The 23,652-nt window shown below is 36.8% G+C and overlaps 1 protein-coding gene and 1 long non-coding RNA gene across 10 annotated transcripts in view; one reads left to right on the top strand and one right to left on the bottom strand.

Annotated features, from left to right (window-relative positions):
- Positions 1–17,775, top strand: part of AP1AR (adaptor related protein complex 1 associated regulatory protein) — a 28,637-nt gene extending 10,862 nt beyond the window's left edge. For 6 of the 9 annotated variants that reach the window (XM_042251135.2, XM_042251133.2, XM_042251132.2 and 3 more), the window contains 7 exons: positions 1,040–1,066; positions 7,608–7,704; positions 8,902–9,000; positions 11,396–11,454; positions 12,143–12,216; positions 13,023–13,151; positions 15,896–17,775. In XM_042251135.2, coding sequence (XP_042107069.1) covers positions 1,062–1,066; positions 7,608–7,704; positions 8,902–9,000; positions 11,396–11,454; positions 12,143–12,216; positions 13,023–13,151; positions 15,896–16,161 — 729 coding nt within the window. In that variant the 5' untranslated portion in view covers positions 1,040–1,061 and the 3' untranslated portion in view covers positions 16,162–17,775. Of the gene's footprint in view, positions 1–1,039; positions 1,067–5,385; positions 5,412–7,607; positions 7,705–8,901; positions 9,001–11,395; positions 11,455–12,142; positions 12,217–13,022; positions 13,152–15,895 lie in introns of all 9 variants that reach the window. The other 3 variants (XM_027970815.3, XM_042251131.2, XM_027970816.3) reach the window with 2 other exon arrangements.
- LOC132659922 (uncharacterized) lies at positions 215–7,665 on the bottom strand. Its single transcript, XR_009600975.1, has 2 exons — positions 7,560–7,665; positions 215–3,463 (listed from the first exon to the last, which is right to left on the bottom strand). It is a non-coding gene; the product is annotated as an uncharacterized LOC132659922 (long non-coding RNA).
- Positions 17,776–23,652: the final 5,877 nt, after the last annotated feature.

The following is a 23,652-nucleotide window of genomic DNA, read 5'->3' as shown; positions in this document are numbered from 1 at the left end:
TGCACCAGCCTTCACCATATAGTTTATCAATGTCATTGCACATTCTTGCTACAATTCTGTTGAACAGGTGGTTGTCACCTTGCTTTATGGGTGAGGACCAGAGGCTTAGACAGGAGAACAAATTGGACTACTTTGCAACACTTATATGTGGCAACACCTATAGCCAATCCAGAACTGCCTGTTATATTAAATAAAGAAACATGTGAACCAGGAATTAGGTTTATTTGTTTGTTTTTAATAAATTACAAACCAGCACAAAATATAAGTTCAAAGTAATAAGGTTAAATACTTTAAAGTCATCACTTTAGATTCTTGTAGTTTCTAAACATTTTGAATTCACTGTTTCCTGATCTTTAAACAACAAAAAAATATTAACAGTTACATTTTCCTTTCTTTCAAGTAGTCACATATCATATTATTTCTATTTTAAAGTATAAATATTTTCATAATATAATTTAACATGATGACTTTCATTTGGTCATTTGACATGATAGCATTCATCACATTATGATCAAATTTTTTACATTTATAGCTCTAGAAAGACACTGTATTTAGAAATAGCAACTACCATCTTGATTATCAGTGAATAGTTATATAAATGAATAGATGAATAAATAAAAACATAAGATAAGTTCTTGAATATCTTTTAGTTCTATTTCTTGAGGGACTTACAATATTAAATAATTCTTTCTGAACTCAGGTGAATTAGGAAATTCGGGCAGTGTGGACTTAAAAGATCCACGAAATAGTTAATTCAGCTAGTTCAGATGAAGGTTTTGGTATATAAGTTTCTGATTTATATAGAAAATTGCTGTAATTTTCCATATTATTTTTAATAAAAGTCACAAATGATGTATTCTTATCTTGGCTGTCTTGTTTTATAAATCAAATGAAATGGTGTATAAAGAGATACATTACGTATATCTTATCTTATAAAATAAAGGTATATTATTTTTGAAATGAAAAAGTGACTTAAAATTTTTTGTGAGACATGTACCTTAGACAAATATTCATCCTAACACTTTCTTTCTTGTTTCAGTTTGAGAATCTAGTAGAAAGTGATGAAGTAAGTATTTTCACAGTAGTACAAAATCCAATTTGTTCTCAAAGAGCATCTCACTACTTCTGACAGTTGTTTTTTAACATTTTCATTATGTTATCTTTTCTTTTAGAATTTTTAACATTTTAGTTTTTATTTTTACTTTTTAGTCCCTTATTTCCTTCTCTTAGTAATTTATATTAGCAAATTATTCAGAATTTTCTATGATGAAAGATAGGTAACACTACATATGTATATGCAGCCTCTGTAAAATACCACATATGTATATAATATATATAGTTTCATCTATCACTTATATATGTATTTATAGATACATATTTTTAAAACAGGTTTTAACAGTATTTTGTAGAACTTGAGGAACTTTAAGAAAAGATATTTCTAACATTTTGCCACTAAGTAGGTTAAATTCCTCAATGATCCAGAGTAAACCATTCTTTGACCCATAGTTTTCACAAATTTCTGAGAGTAGAATTTATATATGTTTGTTTTACAGTCACTTTCTGACTTTAGCCATTATATTTTTATCAGTTTTCTTTTTGTTTATTTTTACATTTCAGTTCAGTTCAGTTCAGTTGCTCAGTTGTGTCCAACTCTTTGTGACCGCATGAATCGCAGCACTCCAGGCCTCCCTGTCCATCACCAAATCCCAGAGTTGACTCAGACCCGTGTCCATCGAGTTAGTGATGCCATCCAGCCATCTCATCCTCTGTCGTCCCCTTCTCCTCCTGCCCCCAACCCCTCCCAGCATCACAGTCTTTTCCAATGAGTCAACTCTTTTCATGAGGTGGCCAAAGTACTGGAGTTTCAGCTTTAGCATCATTCCTTCCAAAGAAATCCCAGGGCTGATCTTCAGAATGGACTGGTTGGATCTCCTTGCATTCTAAGGGACTCTCAAGAGTCTTCTCCAACACCACAGTTCAAAAGCATCAATTCTTCGGCGCTCAGCCGCCTTCACAGTCCAACTCTCACATCCATACATGACTACTGGAAAAACCATAGCCTTGACTAGATGGACCTTTGTTGGCAAAGTAATGTCTCTGCTTTTCAATATGCTATCTAGGTTGGTCATAACTTTTCTTCCAAGGAGTAAGCGGCTTTTAATTTCATGGCTTCAGTCACCATCTGCAGTGATTTTGGAGCCCAAAAAAATAAAGTGACACTGTTTCCACTGTTTCCCCATCTATTTGCCATGAAGTGATGGGACCAGATGCCATGATCTTCGTTTTCTGAATGTTGAGCTTTAAGCCAACTTTTTCACTCTCCTCTTTCACTTTCATCAAGAGGCTTTTAGTTCCTCTTCACTTTCTGCCATAAGGGTGGTGTCATCTGCATATCTGAGGTTATCGATATTTCTCCTGGCAATCTTGATTCCAGCTTGTGTTTCTTCCAGCCCGGCATTTCTCATGATGCACTCTGCATATAAGTTAAATAAGCAAGGTGACAATATACAGCCTTGACCCACTCATTTTCCTATTTGGAACCAGTCTGTTGTTCCCTGTCCAGTTCTAACTGTTGCTTCCTGACCTGCATACAGGTTTCTCAAGAGGCAGGTCAGGTGGTCTGGTATTCCCATCTCTCTCAGAATTTTTCACAGTTGATTGTGATCCACACAGTCAAAGGCTTTGAAATAGTCAATAAAGCAGAAATAGATGTTTTTCTGGAACTCTCTTGCTTTTTCCATGATCCAGCGCATGTTGGCAATTTGATCTCTGGTTCCTCTGCCTTTTCTAAAACTAGCTTGAACATCAGGAAGTTCACGGTTCACATATTGTTGAAGCCTGGCTTGGAGAATTTTGAGCATTACTTTACTAGCATGTGAGATGAGTGCAATTGTGTGGTAGTGTGAGCATTCTTTGGCATTGCCTTTCTTTGGGATTGGAATGAAAACTGACCTTTTCCAGTCCTGTGGCCACTGCTGAGTTTTCCAAATTTGCGGGCATATTGAGTACAGCACTTTCACAGCATCATCTTTCAGGATTTGAAATAGTTCCACTGGAATTCCATCACCTCCACTAGCTTTGTTCGTAGTGATGCTTTCTAAGGCCCACTTGACTTCACATTCCAGGATGTCTGGCTCTAGATGAGTGATCACACCATCGTGATTATCCGAGTCTTGAAGATCTTTTTGTACAGTTCTGCTGTGTATTCTTGCCACCTCTTCTTAATATCTTCTGCTTCTGTTAGGTCCATACCATTTCTGTCCTTTATTGAGCCCATCTTTGCATGAAATATTCCCTTGGTATCTCTAATTTTCTTGAAGAGATCTCTAGTCTTTCCCATTCTGTTGTTTTCCTCTGTTTCTTTGCATTGATCGCTGAAGGCGGCTTTCTTATCTCTTCTTGCTGTTCTTTGGAACTCTGCATTCAGATGCTTATATATCTTTCCTTTTACATTTCACCTCATCTAGAAATCAATTTAAAGATGTATCCCAAGTACAGAAATGTTAAAATGGGAAGAAAAAAAGTACGTTTTAGAATTAGTGCAGTATGGTATATGTTTCTTAGGCACTGGTATAGTTAGAGTTTTAGTTTGTGTGTTAATTTTTATCTTTACTAATTATATGAGTTTGTGCAAATTACTTAACCTTCCTTGAGCCTACTTCTCACATCTCTAAAGTGAATGTATATAGAAGAGCATTGCTGGTTTTCTCTTTCTGTATCATTTTTGTTTTCTGAGGAAAGAGGAAAATATATTACACCAAATTTAAATTACTCTTTAGCCCAGCATTTCCCATAGTGTGTACACGATACTAGTCTCAGTATAAATTAGCATATTAAAGGTTCTGAGAAGAACTATTAAAGAAATTGTTAAAGAACTGTTAAAATCATTTCAAATTGTCCAATTTAGCATTTCCCAAATTAATTTGGGTATAACTCCATTTTTAAAATAGTAATACATATTTATTATCATCTGATAGAACATATTTGAGAAACTATCTTTTAACCTTTTGTTTTCCCAGTAAAATTTCTCCCAGATAGTTTTAATGTTTCGTAGAATCTAGTTTCTTTCCCTTTTCAGAAGTAACTTTAATTTTATGTATTTTTTTAAATAAGCACTTAACAGGGTATTTTTAAAGTTTCTGACAAGTACTAAATGTAAGAGTTCTCTTAACCTTCAATACAGTTCATCCTCACATTTCACGACTTTTCTTTAAAAAAATGTGATTGCTTGTGTTTTCCTAAGTGGCGTTTTGTTGGTTTGAGTTTGTCTGCTGACCAGTCTGTTCCTCTCTCATGTCATAGCGTTTGGTTTAATTGAATGTCATGTCCTGCTTTGCAGTGCTTCTTCCTAAGTTGATGTGGACCATTTGGAATTTTCTTTCTGCAGTTACTTAGTCATATATTTTAGTTGTGGGATGTGAATACCTCAAATATGTAAGAAATGCATAACTCCATGGTAATTATGTTCTATAAAGTTGCTGTGAATGCTCAGTTAGTGAATACCAGAACATTACTCCTAGGGAAAATACAGCATTAGCTTCCTGCAAGCTTCTGATCACATTTTTATCAGCTGAACAACATATAACTTTGTTTTGTGTTTCTGTTTGACATCTTATTTTTAATGTATACTATTGATTCATTAACTTTGAACTCACTGTGCACAGCACGTAATAATTTATGTCTGAATGTAGCTTACCTAACACATATTTTCTTCACAAACTATCATAACTTCTCGTGTGATTAGGAACAATAGATAGCACTTTGCACTACACATGGGGGTCATTTCAAACAGCAAAATCAGCAACAGAAAAAGGGGCAAAAAAGTGGCACTGCATAGGCTGCTCAGAGGGCGCCCAGCAGGTGCTGAAACAGGGAGGCAGAGCAAAGCCTTCCGCCTGAGCTGGGGTGTGCGTATCAGGCAGCTTGGGTTGCTGCTGCTCTGGTCATGCTCGTGAATGACCCCAAGAATGCAGGGAGTATTGGTTTTGATGTTACAAATAAATTTTAGCTCATTGGTGAATTTGCAGTTTTGGAGTCTGCAAATAGTGAAGATCAGTTGTAAATAATCAGAGCATAGAGAGTATGTCTGTCTAGTACCATCTTGAACCCAGAAGTTCATTTGGTATATAATAAATATTTGTTATTAAAAAATTAGGAAATGCTCAGCAATTGGTTGCTTTTTAATTAAGCTAGATATTAAAGTAAATTCTGCCTTTGAGAAATAGTACAATGTTAAAGCTTTTTGTTTAAAACACTTTTAGTAATGAAATCTGTTAAAGATAGATAAGCAGAAAAAAATTTGACTAAATAAAAATTTTATTGGCTTGCCTTAAATAGAATTCAGCTAGTAAAATTTGTGTAATTGTTTAATTAATTCTTGTACAGGGAGAAAGCCCAGGAAGCAGTCATAGGTAAGGCTTTTTTTTTTTTTTTAAACAAACTACTTCTATGTAAACTATAATAAGCTTCTAAAAATCCAGGCTGTGTCATCTGCTTGCTTTGAGGCATTGAACAGTTTACATTTCAGGACCTTGGTTATTTCTTTCTGTAAGATTGAGATAAATAATAACATTTCAAAAGATTGTTTTAAACATCAAAGATTTTAATGTGCCTAAGTGCTTTCTTATTGAACCTAAGTTTTTATGTGTATTTTAGTTTAAAAAACTATATTAATATTGATAAGTAAATTTCTTTGAATTTTGTAAAACTTTATACCCCTTTTCCTTCCTTAATGACATTCTGAAACTTGTTTTACTAATCATGTTTTTCACTTTGTATAAATAATACCTCAAAACACACACACACACACACACACACACACAAAAGCCCAGCAGAAGTTAGGGCTAGAGGAACAAATGTAGGAGGAGACATTACTATATACAGTGCTGGTTAAAACCATGATAATTATCAAGACCTAAGGCTGGAGAAGATGAGGAGGTGGGGTGTTGGATCATGGAGAGAGAGCATTGGTTTAGTGGTTTGAGGATTAAATAGACAGACACTTAGAAGAGGATTCAGAGGACAATCAAGAAGCAGTGGGCAAAAGCAATCAGAGGAGCATAGAAAGCCAAGGAAGGAGGTAGAGACAGACTAACAGACAGATGGAGTGGAGGGAATGGCCAGCACTGCCACAGGAAACGGAAGTAATAGTATAAGGACTTAAAACTGTCTATTACATTTGGCAACACAGAAGCCATTGATTACCTAGTAATGAAAGCAGAGGCAGACGGCCATTTTTCGATGAGAGAATGGGGAGTAAGTACATAGAAGGTAAGAGAAACAGAGTAGTTAAGAGCAAGGAGCTAGACTACTTGGGTTCAGATTCTAGCTTTGCCATGACTTAGTGGACATAATCTGTCTTTGCCTCATTTCCTGTATCCATCTACCTTACAGGGTTGTTGCAAAAGTTAATATTAGTATATGCAAAACACATAAAAGAGAACCTGATACATAGTAACTGCCAGATGCGTTTTCAATCAAACTTAATTTCAGACGTTTTGGCCAAATTGGGAAAGAGAGGGAGCAGTAGTTAAGAGACAGGTATAGATCAATTGAAAGTTTTCCCTTCTTTCCTTTCTTCCTGTCTTCACAAGGAAGAGAGGTGAAAGCAGATAAGAGTCGACTTAAGAAGAGAGGGGCTAATTGATGGTGCAGTGGCCCGCAGAATTCCCTGGAGTAGGGGTGGGATGGGACTAGCACCAGTGACGCATGAATCAAGTATAAGCAGGGTGGGTGACCCTGAACAAATTAAGGAATGCCACTTGTGTCGAGGAAAGAAAGGAGAGAAGGGAGGATAGATCTAGGCAAGAGGAGGACTGGCAAGAAATTGAGGGATTTGATGGTTGGAGACATGTTTCCTCATGTCTCGTAGTGGGATGCAGTTGACTTCTAAGAGAAAAGAGTTTGCATGAGGAACTTAAAGAGTATGTATGTGAAGATTTTGAAATAATTAGAATAGTATATGCAAGGAAGTTGGCCACGTATAAGTAAAGGGTTATTGCTAGGGGCAGAGGCCCAAGTGTATGTTTGATTTTTTTCTAGCAGCTCTCAGCAGGAAGAGCTAATCTTGGAAATGATCCAGAGTCAGAGAATGAGTAATCTGGGTGAATAAGGTATAATGAAGGTTATGCAAGAGGGTGATTGTGTGGGTAAGAGAGTCCTTCAGATTTGCCATGGGATCCATATTGGTTGTAAGTGAAGTGAAGCCATAAGATGATCAGGATAGATAAACAAGAGAGACAAGGGAAGGATCAAGGGCCTGAGGTGGCCAAGGGGATTGAGCAGGATAAATAGGAGGGCAGTGGGTAAGAGAGTTAAGAATTACAGAATGACATGAGGGCTGATAGCAAGAGTATAGTGTACTGAGGTTTTTTATGATGCACATCTAGGGATATGGTCAGAAAGTACCAAATTAGTACATACAAAAAGTACGAGAATGTATGATTTTTTTTTTTACCCTTAAGAGTTGAAATCAGCATCAAATTGCTTTAGCACATTTTGACAGTAAAATTTCAGAATTTCACTGATTTTATGAGTGTTTTATTTAAACTTGAACTTACCAGCACTTTTTTTTTCACTTTGTTTCTCTTCCTTATTTTTCTGTGTAGGCCTCTTACTGAGGAAGAAATTGTTGACCTGAGAGAGAAGCATTATGATTCCATTGTTGAAAAACAGAAAGATCTTGATATGAAAATCCAAAAAGAGGTAATTAGTCTCATGTTGCTTAATATATTTTATCATGTCTCTGTTTATAGGAGAAAGGTGTTATTAAATAATATATTGCATATGAATAGTCATTGGACCTAAATTTAGATAGACGCAGATGAAAATTATTTAAAAAAATTATTCCAGCATATAATAATTTGGCTTAGTTTGGTTTAATTTATCAGCAATCGTATGCTGCCAGTAAGTGAAGAGAATACATCCTTCTGAAAACGATCTTCTGAACTCACAATTAGGCACTGTGGTAAAATACCTGAACCTTCGTGTTTAAAACTAACATTAAAAAATGATTGTGTTTCACAAAAAGTGGTTCATTTTTTTTTTAATCTTTCTGTTAGTCTTGGATTTAATTACTCTTAATAAGTGAACCAAGTACTTCTAACAATCATAAATGTTCTGTTTATTTTAGTATATTTATAGAAATGGCCTATAAATAGTTTTGCTATTCATTCAACTAAATGGAATTAGTCATATTCCATTATACATTTAAAAATAGTCTGTTTAGTACCTATTTAATACTAAATTATTTCCAATTAATGATTTCAACAGCATTAACTTAAGCTATACAATAGATGCTAATATTAGGCTAAAGAAAAATATTGTGTTGGAATTTGATTTTTAAATTTGATTTGACTTGCAACAGATTATCACTAAAGCAGTTTGTATGCTACTATGAATGGCAGGAACTTAAATTTGGAATTAATTTTTTAATGATAGTAATAAAATTCAGGACACATGTATCAATGTGACATGAACTTTGTGAAAGCTTACTTCACTTTGGTAGACAATGATATGATCGACCTTAGTTTTGAAGACCTTGAACTAACAAGGGCCCAAACAATACACTAAGTAGGGTGATAGGCATTGGAATGATTGTTGAGAATGATCACTGCATATTCTAAAGAAAGAAACAGTCTTGTATTTATGCAAACTAGATGCTCTACTTTATGACTCAGCTTCTAAGAATTCTGTAATATGTTTGATACTATTTGAAATACTTTGTAAAAAGAGAAATTGAAATAAATCACAGAATTGAAAATTTCAATTCTGTTATGCTTTGTAGAGCTCAATTCTTTTTTTAATAATTTCTTTTTATTTTATAAATAGAAACATTTTATCTTTAGAGCAGTTAGACAGGTTCTGATTTTTGTTAATCCTTATTGTTTTGTTCATGTACAGTTAGCCTTACAAGAAGAGAAGTTAAGACTAGAAGAAGAAGCTTTATACGCTGCACAGCGTGAAGCAGCCAGGGCAGCAAAGCAGCGAGAGCTCTTGGAGGTGAGGGGAGAAGACCCCAGCATATGCTTAGGGCTGCTTTTCTCCTGATTTTCTCTGACAAATCTTAGTTGGGACATTTTTTCCCCTAGAGTCAAGGGCTTCTTGTTTAACAATGAATCTATTTATTCCTACACTCTTAGGAATTTTAAAGGCAAATTAGTGGGTCTTTAGCAACTATCTGCTGCTGCTAAGTCGCTTCAGTCGTGTCCAACTCTGTGCGACCCCATAGACGGCAGCCCACCAGACTCCCCCGTCCCTGGGATTCTCCAGACAAGAACACTGGAGTGGGTTGCCATTTCCTTCTCCAGTGCATGAAAGTGAAAAGTGAAAGTGACGTTGCTCAGTCGTGTCGGACTCTTAGCAACCCCATGGACTGCAGCCTACCAGGTTCCTCCGTCCATGGGATTTTCCAGGCAAGAGTACTGGAGTGGGGTGCCATTTGCTTTCTCCGTTAGCAGCTAGAAATAGCATCAAATTTTATACTTGACATTGAGCGTTGTTTGGCTTTAAATTAGGAGAAGCTAATTCTTGTTAGGGTTTTCCAGGGGGCTCCATGGTGAAGAATCCACCTGCCAATACAGGAGACACAGATTCAATCCCTGGGTTGGGAAGATCCCCTGGAGAAAGAAATGACAACCCACTCCAGTATTCTTGCCTGGGAAATCATATGGATAGAGGAGCCTGGCAGGCTACAGTCCATGGGGTTGCAGAAGGGTTGGACACCACTTAATGACTGAACAACACCAATTTTTGTTTATCCCAAAGAACAAATTTACTTTTCCAAAATTCAGTATTCCGTTGGAAAAATAAATATACTCTTCCATGAAACACTGCAAAAGTGACCTTTAAATACAATTTTTGCAGCTTTTTAAAGTTTATTTTTGTGAAGTTTTTCCGTACCCCCGCCACCAATTTCTTGAACTGTTAGTTTCTTATGCTTCCTAAAATTGGGATAAGCTAAGTGATTTCGCCACATAGGAATACTATATTTTTCATCTTTGTACTTGTGTGTTTGGGAGATTGACAATTTGGGTCTTTGGAAATCTTTGACATATTATCAGAGAAAATAATAGTGTTATCATAATTTACCATGTGGTATTCAAATATGGCATTCTCATAATGCCAGACAAGCTTAATACCAGACATTTATGGAGCCCTGGCAGGAACTGTTTTGATTAGTTTACATGTTTTACCTTATTTAGTCCTCACAACAATCCTGGGAGAACGATAGTGTTTTTAATCCTCATTTCACAGGCGATGAAACCAAGGAACAGAGATATTAAATAACTTAAGCTCCTACAGCTAATAAGTGGCAGAGCCCATGTTCAAGCATCGCTCAGCCAGTTTTCTGCTTAGTGTCTTGCGCCGTCTTTTGCCCGCATGAACTCTGCTGCCGTGTGAACTGAAGTGCAGTACAAGGATTATGTCACATAATAACTACTGTGACTTAGAGAAACTAAAAAATCATGTATCATGTTTCCATGTAATTTCTGTGTGACGTGTGCTCTTTACCTCTTTCTCCTGTTTTTGGTGTTTTGACAGATTAATCAGATTATATGAGGGAGTTTTATTTTGTTTAGTAAGTTCTAAGGCATGGAAAAGGTTTAAAATTAACTACCATTTACTAAGAAAGTAAATATTTTTCTGATTCTAATTTAACCATCTCTTTCTACTATAATTCTCTGCTGCTTGCCTTTTAAAGACTAAAAAGGATTCCATATGCAGAATCTATTTGAGTTCTTGAGTTTTTTTCTTCTTGAATAAATAGATATGGGAACACATGCAGTCTGTACAGCATACACTGACGCAGAGGTTACACATTATGCGAATTCATTTGATTTTCACAATAGCGCTGTGAATTTGCTAGGGCAGTATTATAGCCGTCTGTAATTTACAGATGAAGAAACAGAAGATACAGGACATGCCAGGGACACACGACTAATAACTGTCAGAGCCACCACTCCTGACAGGTTTTCTAAATCCTTTGTTTTTATTGTTTCTGAGTAAACTCAGCCAGGTCTTTTAGTTCTTTTATTTTATTGCTAATTTCACCCAGAACAGAACTGCATATACTGTTTTAACTATTACTTTCTTGCTCCTCATCTTTCCAGTTATTAGAAGGTCTTAGGTGCAATAAGGAAGTTACCAATATATATCTTTAAAGTTATTTTTAATAGCCCTATGAATATTCTGACCATGTAAGGATTATACACTGAAAAATTAAGAGAAATTCTGCTCTTAAATAAGATGATATAGAAGTGAACAGTGGTGAATTTAAGGAAAAAGACTTCAGTAGAGTCATTTTTTAAGTTTTAAAATTTTGGCATTTCATGAATAGTTTTAGAAAATATAATTTTACAGCAGACTGATCTTGTGTCACATTATGTTTCCAAAGCAAGAGAGGCAGAGAGTTGTGCAGCGATGCCGCGCTTCCAACAATGGAGACTATCAAAGGTAAATAATGAAACATACTTCTTCCCTTTGTGGTAGGAAATATTATTTCTAAAGAGAAAGCATTTCGTCTCTGGATGTTTGCATACATGTTTGTGTGTACGTGCTCCATAAAAAGAACAGTTGTTTCTTGAAGATACTGTCTTGTAAAATACTGAGAACGTTTGTTTATGTTGGAAAATCATCATCATTTATTTTAAATTGACTTTATTGCATTCTTAAGAGTGATTACATCTTTCGTATAGAATGTGATGCAATAGCACATTGAAATACCTTTGGATGAATTGTTTATGCCTTGCTTGTTTTTGTTTTCCTTAGCTCTTTTCTTAAAATAAAGTTTATGTGTGATCATTTTTTAGAAGATGTAATTTCACTGTCACATTTCCAGGAGTGTTTCCTGCTCATCCAAAGAACCTCGTTCATGCTTCAGTAATGTAAATTATAAAGTTAGACTTATGGCTGAGCTTTGGATTTGACTTCAACACTAACCAAAATCTTACCAATATTATTTTCAGTTTATTGCTAGCATTAAGAAAAGTGAGACCTGTTTTGACTAGGGTATTCTGATTGTAAGTAATTATGAATTTGTGTGAGATATACCTTTTCTAATCAAAATGACATCATTTAACTTTAGCCTGCATTAGGTTGTATTGACTATTAATATATATTTAAAAATTCACTTTTATTACAGTCCAGGACCAGAAGATGACTTTGAATCTTGTTTGAGAAATATAAAGTCACAGTATGAAGTTTTTCGAAGTAGTAGTAAGTCTTTTAAAATATGTGGGTACATTTTAAAGTTACTTTATGCCACATTAAACAGATAATTGAAGATCCTGACTCTGTTTTTCTCAAACTTCCTGCCCTTCAATTTATGTTGCCCAAATAACTAGCTCTTAAATATACAGTTGTATTTTTACTTTTTTAAAGGAGTTGGCGAAACAGAAACAATTTCAGAGCTATAGAGAACAGATTTGTGATTGCCAAGGGGGAGGAGGGGTAGAGGAGAGATGGGATGGGCGCTTAGGACTAGCAGATTCAAACTGTTATACACAGAATGTGGAAACAGCAAGGCCCCCCTGTATGCACAGTGAATTATATTCTATGTCTTATAATAAACCATAATAGAAAAGAATATGAATATATATATATAACTCACTTTGCTTTACAGCAGAAATTAACATGACCTTATAAATCAACTATACTTCAATAAAATAAATTTTAAATAAAAGGTGTTGGAGTAAAGAAAAATCTCAGGCTATTTTTATAGTTATGTGTAGGGAGTCTGGCCCTCCTTTTTCCATTGAGTTTATCATATTTGAAAAATCTGTAATTCATTTAAATTTGTGTATTTACTGTGCTAGATGACAAAAAAAAAGTAAAAAGAAAGCAGGGGAAACCATTTATACTATTTCTAACAGAAGCTTACCAATGTAATGATTTCAGTAATTGTTTCTTACGATGTTAAACGGAGTAGTAGTATTTGAAGAGAGATCATTATTGCAAAATAAATGGTTGTAGTAAAGGAGTATTGTGTCACTACATCTAATTGGATTTGGTGTATATTCTAGGGCTCTCATCAGATGCCACAGTTTTGACACCAAATACAGAAAGCAGTTGTGACTTAATGACCAAAACTAAATCAACTAGTGGAAATGATGACAGCACATCTTTAGATCTAGAATGGGAAGATGAAGAAGGTATTTTATGTTTAAATTTTACCTGAAAATTTTTATTTAATTTGTGTTAATTTATAGAAATCTACTTTGTCTTTTACTTTCCTTAAACTGAAATGAATGCAAAGCCTTTAAAATTTCTTAGACTCTTATTGTATTAGTGATTATCATTTGTTGGTGAACTGTTTAGAAAGTTGCTTAATTCTTAATGTTTCTTGAGATTTAGAAGGAAAATGTTATTTTTCATTTTAAGATTTTTGTAATGCAGCCGCTTAACTCAGTAGGAATCATTGCCCCATTGTGAGCAGCTAATTAACTTTTTCTTCATAATGATGTGTGCTGCAGTCCATGGAGTCGCAAAGAGTTGGACACGACGGAGTGACTGAACTGAAATAAATAAGCAGTTTGTTAGGTTTTTTGGCAGTACAAAAGCCATAACACAGGCGTGAATTAGAATTTTACTGGTATGTCTTCCTAGCTGTAGTACTTAAGATAGATTTCTTAATCTCTCTAAGCTGCAGTTCATCATAAAAAGAAAATTATAAAGCTGCTTTAAAGAATGATTATTCACTGTTATATAGTGAGGATCTAAAAAAGCTTGGCACATAATAGGCATCTATAGGTATTTGAACAAATGAAAACATGAATGTTGTGAGGATTAAATGAAATTTATGTAAAACATCCAGCACATAGTGTGACACATAGCAAGTACTCAAAATTGTAGCTAAAATGTAGATTTTGTTTAAAGCTTTTTCACTGAATAAGGCCCAAGCTTCTATTTTTACTTTAAGAAATGTGTTAGTCGCTCAGTCAGGTCTGACTCTGTGACCCCATGGACTGACTGTAGCCCTCCAGGCTCCTCTGTCCATGAGATTCTCCAAGCAAGAATACTGGAGTGGGTTGCCATTTCCTTCTCCAATTTTAAGAAATAGGTAATCCAGAAAGGAAGAACCAATTGCAAAATATAGGACTTTAAGAAAAATCATAAACATTAAATATTTCCTAGAATTTTGAGATAGAATAGACCTTAGATATCCTTTAGACAAGCCATTAGTTTTATCAATAGAGAAACTGAATAACTTTAGCAAAGATTGAATTAAGTCGTCTTCTCAACTAAACACCATTTCTCCAGCCCTATATTTTTCTTATTATTTAGATCCCAATTAGAAAATTTTAAACTTTATTTTAACAACTTGTTCAATTTGATCTAAAGACTTTTCAGGTCTTTTAATTGCTGACTCTGTCATCCTTGCTGTATGCTAACTAGATTTTTAGATAACATGACTTTCAAAGTCATTATTCAAGTCATTATAATAGAATTATTAAAGTAGACTTCGTAGAGGACAGAACTCGCTGGAAACCTTATGATGTACAATTCAGCTTCCGTTAGACATAGTATTATTCAATTAAATACAAATCCTCAAAATTATATTAGTTTCCAGCTCCCATTTTTATCATGTCTACAAAGATGATGTAGTTTGCTAGGTTGAGTCCGTGATTTGAGGGGAGTGATAACAGTGATAGATTAAATATTTTTTTAATTATTGTTATTGTAGGATTGGATTCTTTAAGCTCGGAAAACAAAATTGCTGAACGTGTCTAGGGATTACTCTCTTATGATCTCTTCCTTGATTTTAATTCTCTTCCTAATGTGGATCCTACACACGCAGATCAAGGCTCTTTTCTGTCCTCCCTCTCTTCGTTCTGCCAAAGTGATGTTTTTTTCCTTCCAAGATTTTTGCTACTTTCACTTTACTGACCAGTTTCTTTCTGTTCAGAATTAGATCTAGAACAGTTTCCCCTAGAAACGTCTCTGTTTTGTTGTGCTAGAGTCAGAATAGCAAGAGCACAGACTTTGAAGCCCAAGGGGAGGGAGTCGCATTCTTGCCCCAGCACCCCTGCATCTGTGTGACCGCGGGGGAGTCACCATCCTCTTCCTGCCCAGCTTCCCTCAGCTTCAGGATGGGGTGTAGGGATCGTGCTGTGTGTATCTTCATAGAGGGGTTGAGGACCAGATCAGCTCAGATATGTCATTTGCAAACAGTGTTACTGGAACCTAGTAAGTACTAGAAATGTGCCTATTGTTATCATTATCATTAGAGTTATTATAACTCTGGGAAATGAAATTGTCATCTAGGTAGGAAAGAAGCTTGGCCCACACACTAACTTGGCCATATAAGACTAATAGCAATTGAAATCCTCCATCCATTCTGCTTTACTTGCAGCTTTTCAGAAATTTCATCTCATCAGTGTTACATCGAAACCGTCCTTTGTTGAGTGCTCATGCTCACTATAGGACTAGACTTTTAACATCTCCCTTAAAAAGTCTTCCATAGGACTGTTTATTTTTGAGAACCTGGTCTAATTTTTAAAGGCTCTTTAACCTTACTTTTGACTGCACTGGGTCTCCATCCAAGACGCAGCTGCTCCTTGCCGCAGTGCGCCGGCCTCCCGCTGCAGCGGCTCCTCTTGCCGCAGGGCACGGGCTGTTGCATGCGGGCTTCAGGAGCTGTGGCTCACGGGCTTCACTGCCCCGCGCCATGTGGGATCTTCCTGGGCCAAGGATTAGACCCAGGTCCCTTGCGTTGGCAAGCAGATTCTTGGTTAAGAAGAGTCTTAACCAAGGAAGATTGGACTTACTGGACCACCAGGGAAGTCCAGGATTGGTTTTTTTAAGTTAATTCACAGGTCAAGCGTGATAGTTTCAGTCTTTGAATAAAGTTTTTAAATCTTCACTGAGATTTCTAACAACTCTGCCCATACAATAGGAATGAATCGAATGCTCCCAATGAGAGAACGTTCCAAAACAGAGGAAGACATTCTCCGGGCAGCACTTAAGTATAGCTGCAAGAAGACTGGAAGTAATCCTACATCAGCCTCTGATGATTCCAATGGGCTGGAGTGGGAGAACGATTTTGTTAGTGCCGAAATGGATGATAATGGCAATTCCGAGTATTGTGGATTTGTAAATCCTGTATTAGAACTGTCCGATTCTGGTCTAAAGCAATATGATTCAGATCAACAAAAACGATAGGAAAACATTATGTGATCTTGTTTATCAGTTATGACCAAATGTTATAAACCAACTAGAATGTATAAATGGTTGTGCTGAGCCTTTTTGTGAGGGGAGGTAAGAAATTGTTTTGTAAATGCTTATTAGAAAGGAATAGGAATGATAGGCTGTGTCTGAACTGCTTCAGAATTAAGTGCAATTTCATCATCTGCCTTCTGCTTTTCAAATACAATTGAATGGTTCTGTCATGTTACTAATTAAATTTATTAACTCTTTAGCAATCCTGTTTACTATTTATTGCTTTTCACTTTTTAAAATAGTTGATCTTACTTCAAATGCTTCCTTAATCCTATTTTAGTAGCTAACTATGAAAATATTAAGGCATTTTGTGTTAATTCTCAGCAGACATGAAGGGAGCCTGAAGAGGGACTGCCAGATTCAGACAGAATAGTGTTCCCTTTTCCAGCATTATTTATTCCTATGACTTATTAAATTATGTCATCTAATAGTAAGCACAATTAATTTGAGTAGATGACCCTAAAGAAACCCTGAAATATAAGTTTCTTCCTACACTTACTGCATATCCTAGTATGTCAATGTTCATTCAGTCTGAGCAAAGGATATGATACATTAAAATAATCTTTCAGAATTTGGACACTTGAAGTTAGTATCAAAAGATATTTAAGAAAATATATATACTTAGGTTTTTCAGTTCCTTTTCTGTGCCACTATAAATGATTGTTGAATTCAGTCAATTGATATATTAAATTTCTAGCTGTCATTTTTTAAAATTCTATATTTCCAGTGAATGGTCTTGAAATATTTTACATGGAACATATTCTCTGTGCATGGTTTATTAAGAAAGGAAAACCTAAAAAAGGTAATACGGGTATTTCAAAGTAAATAAAATCCTTTCTGATATGAAAGAATCTCATTGATTTCATTAAGCTTTCCTTTGCCTTGTAATACAAGGTACTTTAATAGGATGGAACTAAGTAAATCAATATATAACTGTATTTTATGATATACAGTTAACTTTTTTTGCTCTAAAGTTTATGTATCAATTTAAAAGACCAAGGATATGGCACATTCCTTATTGCTTGTCTTGATTTTGCTGAGGATTGAGTATGATTTTAGTAAGCAAACTTTTTTCAATTATTCCTTAGTTTTTGTTTTTTTTTCTTGCAACAATGACAGTGCATGTTCTCAAAATTATAGGAAGGTCCAGATATAAATAGTAACTTAAAGTTCTTGCCGTACTTTAAAAAACAATCATGTGGCCCTTTCAATATTTGAACAGCTGGGCCATAACATCTATAGTTTTGTCTCCTTTTTTTAATCTTAGGAATAAATATGACACTTTAAATATGTAAATATATTAGGTAATGCTGTTATTTATGTCTCAACATAATTTAAGTTGTAGCTATGTCACTGGAAATATTTTAAAGATAATCTATATTCACATTGCCTGTGTTATGCTTTTTAAAGTTTGTATACATAAGATGTATATTTTTGGTTTGGCATAAGCTACTATTGTAATTTTTCTTGGCATTTTGTTCATAAAGAATTTTTTGAAGGAATGGTGACTTCTCAAAGATTGTGAATAAACACATTTTTACATTTAAAAATAATAAATTATTTGATTATTACTAGTTTTATACCATAAACATGCAACAGTTTTGACTCCTGACAGAGCTATTTTATTCAAGACAAAAAGGAATGAATTAGTAAAGCAGGATGGAACTAAACTTGAAAATGTTTGTGTTTGAACTGCTAAGAAAAGGATATCAGTTTTCTTGCTTTATATGTTTATAGAAAACACTAGAAATAACGTTTATTCAGCAAATATTGGAGAATCTACTATATCCAGTGGGATGTTAGGGAGAGTGAATTTTACTTGATGTATAATAGGAAGCCACTGATTTTTGTAAGCCAGAGTGTGCAGGGATAAGATTTGCATATTTGAAAATTCCTCTGTGGGTGAATGTACGGTGCTCCCAGTGGCACATGGAGCGGCTTGGATAGATGACTGCTGTAGGAGTGCTCAGTAGATTAGCTGCAGAGGTGGGCCAACAAGAGTTTTTTTCATTTTGAGATGTAATTGACACGGAGCACTGTATGAGTTTAAGTTATGCAGCATAATAATTTGACCTACGTACCTCATGAAATGATTATCACAATGAATTTAGTGAGCATTTATCGTGTTATACATATAAAATTAAATAGGAAAAAGTTATTTTTCTTGTGATGAGAGCTCTTAGTATTTACTGTCTTAACTTTGATATATAACACACAGCAGCATTTATTTAATATATTTATCGTATTGTACATTACATCCCTAGTACTTATTTATCCTATAACTGAAAATTTGTACCTTCTGACTGCCTTCTTCCAGCTCACCCTCACCTTCCCCTCCACTGCTGTTAATCATAAATCTGATCTCTGTTTTTTGTTGTTTTGTATTGTCTTTGAAGTATAATTGGCCTGCAACACTGTGAGTTCCTGTTATACAACATAATGATTCGGTATTTCTATTATACATTCCAGAATGATCACCACAATAAATCTGGTTATCATCTGTCACCATACAAAGATACTATTACATAGTTACTGACTATTCCCCACACTGGGCATTTCATATCCATTACTCATTAATTTTGCAACTGGAAGTTTTTACCTCAAAATCTCTCTCACCTATTTCTGTACTCCCTTTACCTACCCCCCACTTTGGGAACCAGTTGTTTATCCTCTATGTCTATGACAGTTTTTGTTACGTTTATTTGTTTTTTAGATTCTACATAAGTGAAATCACACAGTATTCGTCTTTCCCTGACTCACTTCCCTTAGCCATCATACCCTCTAGGTCCATCCATGTGTTGCAAAAGGCAAGGCTTTGTCCTTTTTATGGTTGAGTGATACACATCTTCTGTATCCATTTACCTCCTGATGGGCGCTTTGGGTGCTTCCATCTCTCTGCTGTTGTAAGTAATGCTTCAGTGAGCACCGGAGCACGTACATCCTTTCTAGCTAGTGTTTTTATTTTCTTCAGATAAGTATCCAGAGTAGCACTGCTGAATCTCATGGTAGTTCTGTTTTTAATTTTTTGAGGAATCTCCACACTGTTTTCTGTAGTGGCTGCACCAATTTACATCCCCACCAGAAGTGCACAAGGGTTCCCTCTTCTACACGTCTATTCAGCTTGTTATTTCCTGTCTTTTTAATAATAGCCATTCTGACAGACGTGAGGTGATATCTTACTGTAGTTTTGATTTGCACTCCCTAATGATTAGTGATGTTGAGCATCTTTTCATGTGCCCGTTGGCCATCTGTATGTCGTCTTTGGAAAAACATCTTCAGATCATCTGCCCATTAACTGTAGGGTGATGCAGTCAGCATGGGGCCCTTATGACCTTGCTCACTTTGCATATCCACATGGCAACACTTAACCATAGCCTGACACACATCTTGACGGAAAGCCCTATGATCCTCCCTGGAACATGGCAAGACAGGCAGTCTTAGAGGAGCCACACAGGGCCATTTATCGTCTGCTTTGTATCTTGTAGAAGGCTGCTGTGAGGCATTTTCTGATCGCACTTGCTGGCTCCAGTGTGGCATGGGATTTCCACATTGAGGTACAGTATGTAGGCTAATAAAACTGCTTGGTTGGAGTTTACAGTTGGCCCCTCAATAGCAGACCCACCCTCCACTTAAGGCATCTGTCATCTGGCCCCCCTGGTTCAGTGTCAGCTAGGGACATCCCTAGGGACCAGAGATGTGGGTCACTTGACTCCACACTGGTCTTGCTTTTGCTGTCTGTGAGCAATAAACTCTCTAAATCTATTTGAGCTCATTGACTCCCTATTGGCCAAATCTGTGGAAGGATGACGACCAAACCTAGCAACTGCAGCCAACTCTTGACAATAACTTCTTGGTTTCTGACTTAAATGTAGTAGGAGGTACAGGTATGGGAAATGCAAGTTCTGATTTGGAAAGTTAAATCTGAGGTATCTATGAAAAACAGAAATGAAGATGTCAAGTAGGTGATGGGGATATATGTCTGCAGCTTAGAGAATGGGTGCAAGTCTAGGAGTCAGTAGTAGGAGAAGGAAATGGCAACCCACTCCAGTGGAGAATCCCAGGGACAGAGGAGCCTAGTGGGCTGCCGTCTATGGGGTCGCACCGAGTCGGACACGACTGAAGCGACTTAGCAGCAGCAGCAGCAGTAGGTGAATAGTAATGTAAGTCATTATTCCAGCTGAGATCCTCCTGAGGAAGCCGGCAGAGAAGCTCAACTAAGTGCTGACCTTTAAAAGTCAGGGATAGAGAATGGATCAGAAGCAGCAGATACGGGAGGAATTTGAGGAGCCAAAGAACGATGTCACCAGAGTCAGAAAAAGAGGAGTCAGTGATATCAAATGTAACTTGGGCACTGAGAGAAAGGATGGCTGCATCTGGTGGGTCTGGGGACAGGAATATTTGTTGCTTGTGATCATTTTTTCAAATGAAAGAATGGAAACTGAGAAGTATCTTGTAAGAGATGAAGAATAAAGAATGGTCAGTGTAGGCAATTTATTTGAAAAGTGAACTGTCAGAGCAAGAAACGGGGTAACTGGAGGGTATGTGGAGTTGTGTGAGGGTTCAGATGTTAGAACTTTTAAAATGATATAACCAGGAATTATGCCTGCTTTTATTCTTTCATCCAGTAATTGGAGAAATATGGCTTTTTAGTAGAGGTCCCAATTTTCATTTTACTTTACTTAAAGATGTCCTAATCATAATTTTAGAACACAGACATCTAAAAAAGACTGTATATCAAATATATTAATAGTGTTCTCCCATATTCATTTACTTGGTACCTCTGATTAATTATCTGGCAGGAAAGGAGGTCATGAAAGAGTTCAGTATCAAACACAGATTTCCAGTATCTGACTCTTATATCCTCAGGAAGTATTAAAGCTGAAAATGAAATTAAATTGGAAAAATGATATTAAATTTTTATGTGATTTTTTAATATTACAAATGAAAGGAGTTCTTTCTGACACTCAGAAGTAAGCAGTACTGCCTCTGTAATAAATCTTTCATATGCAGCCGCTTATGTTCATTGCCACTTCTAATAACGTGTACCACATATAGCAGTGTGGTGAGGTCTCGCCATACTTTAGTTCAGCTGATTTTCACAGAAGCCCTTCACAGGAGGCACTGGTTTAATCCCTGTTTTTTCAGAAGAGGAAACTGAAGCTCAGAGCTAATGACAGGTTACACAGGAAATGGCAGCTAAACCCGAGCAGTATGATTCAGAGCCCACACTCGGCACTACACATGCTTCCTTTCTATAGAAATTAGGACAGAATTGTTTTTGAGGATTTTCTGAAGTTTGGAGGCTTATTAACGATTAGACTAAGTCTGTCTGTCTTTGGATGACTGAAAGATTGTTTTGAGATAGAAAAAATCATATTATTGTAAAAAGGCATTTTGACCTAAGGTGAAGTTCCACTGTCGTCTTTTGGCCACGCTGTGTGGCTGGCAGGAATCTCACTTTCCTAACCAGGGGCTGAACCGGTATCCTCAGCAGTGAAAGCAAGGAGTCCTAACCACTGGACAGCCAGGGAATTCCCACGCCATACCTCATCTTGACTGACTAACCTCAGAAGTTTCCTGTTTTAAAACGTTACCACCTTGGGCTTCCCTGGTGGCTCAGTGGTAAGGAATCCACCTGCCAGTGCAGGAGACCAGGTTTGACCGCTGCTCTGGGAAGATTCCCATGTGCCGCAGGGCAACTAAGCCCGTGCACCCAACTACTGAGCCCACGTACCACAACTACTAAAGCCCACGCGCCCTAGAGCCCGGGCCCCACGTCAGGCCACCGCAGTGAGAAGCTCGTGCCCTGCAACTAGAGTAGCTCCTGCTCACCTCAACTAGAGAAAAAGGCCACTCAGCAACAAAGACCCAGCACAGCCAGGACTAAAACATTAAAAAAAAAAATGTTGCTACCTTGATACGGACTCTTGAGAAGTGATTCTGCCAACACTGTTAAGAAAGGTGTTGTAAGCAGTGCCAAGCTGGCTCAGCTCTAGTCCCTCAGTGGCCTTCAACCCACAATAAAATGTTGAAACCAGAAACAGAACTAAAATTACTGCTTTCCTATTTTTTCACCAGTGTCGCTACCCTAAATGCATTGCTTAAAAAGATACCACTGGCCAAATAAATACTTTTATATAGGTTGGATAGCAGAAGGGTGAGTGATTGGACTTAGGGACAATTTGTATCAACTAGAAGCCCAGGGAATTCCAGCCACAGCTTTTCAAGCACTCATCCTCCATCCTCACTTGAGATGGAAGATCTAATTGTTTCAATCAGAGTTCAGAGAGTAAAAGAGGAACCTCACTTGTTTTAACATAACAATTACTGTAAGGAATTAAACAGATGTTGGAGAACTGAAAAAGTTAAAAGGGGCCATTACATAGAAAGTGAAAGTCACTCAGTCGTGTCTGACTCTTTGAGACCCCGTGGACTACACAGTCCCTGGAATTCTCCAGGTCAGAATACTGGCGTGGGTAGCCATTCTCTTCTCCAGGGGATATTCCCAACCCAGAGATCGAACTCAGATCCCCGGCATTGCAGGCAGATTCTTCACCAGCTGAACCACCAGGGAAGCCCAGATAACACAGAAGCAGCTACAAAAGATATACACACAACATATATAACTATCGTTATCTCCTGGTAATAAAATACTAGCTAATTTTTCTACAAGGCCTACTAATTAAATACTACACTCATGTTAGAGCATAAAAGAAATGCTTCCTCAGATCAGTCAATGCTGTAGATAGCAGAGACAGAATCTTCTAGAATGTAGTTATATAATCATATAGCATATGAGACTTCACCACTGGAAAGCCCCTCTTGTCATAAAGTTGCAGGTTCAAGAAGACACTGCCTTAACACTGGCACCAATTAATATACCCCTCTACTTAAAGAGCCCAAGAGAAAAATCAGTTCCTGGGACAAATGAGCCCTTGAGAACTGAAAATGTTTCACAACTTAGCTGCAGTGCGTAGTATCAGACACCAATATTTTTGTTTGCCCTCACGCCCAAACCATGTCATACCTTACCTAGACTGTCTAACCTCAGACCCCAACCCACTGTGGCCATTTGTTGAGAAAATGCTTTTCCTTTGCACCTGATCACTGACTGGAGCAGCTGTGACTTAGCATGGCCTGAGGACAGTTGATCGGGAGAATGGGCATGTGGCCTAAGCTGACCCTTTTTCTTTGGACTGGAATTGAGAGTAAGGCTGTCTTCAGGTGGCTGATCAGTAACGTATAAAATCTGGGAGCCACTGTTGGCCACGTGCCGCCATGTGGAGGCAGGAACAGAGGGAACGGAGCCAGCATGCGCTGAGGGACACAGCGGGACGCATGTGAATTCACAGCCTTTGCCAGTGGCCTCCTGTGTTCCTCCCTTACAGACGTCGACAGCAGTTCTTCCTTCAGAAAGAGTTCCAAAGAAAATGG

Source organism: Ovis aries, chromosome 6 (genome assembly GCF_016772045.2).
Source record: "Ovis aries strain OAR_USU_Benz2616 breed Rambouillet chromosome 6, ARS-UI_Ramb_v3.0, whole genome shotgun sequence".
Lineage (NCBI taxonomy): Eukaryota > Metazoa > Chordata > Mammalia > Artiodactyla > Bovidae > Ovis > Ovis aries.
Note: the sequence above shows the minus strand (reverse complement) of the source record. Positions and strands in the feature narration are given on the sequence as shown.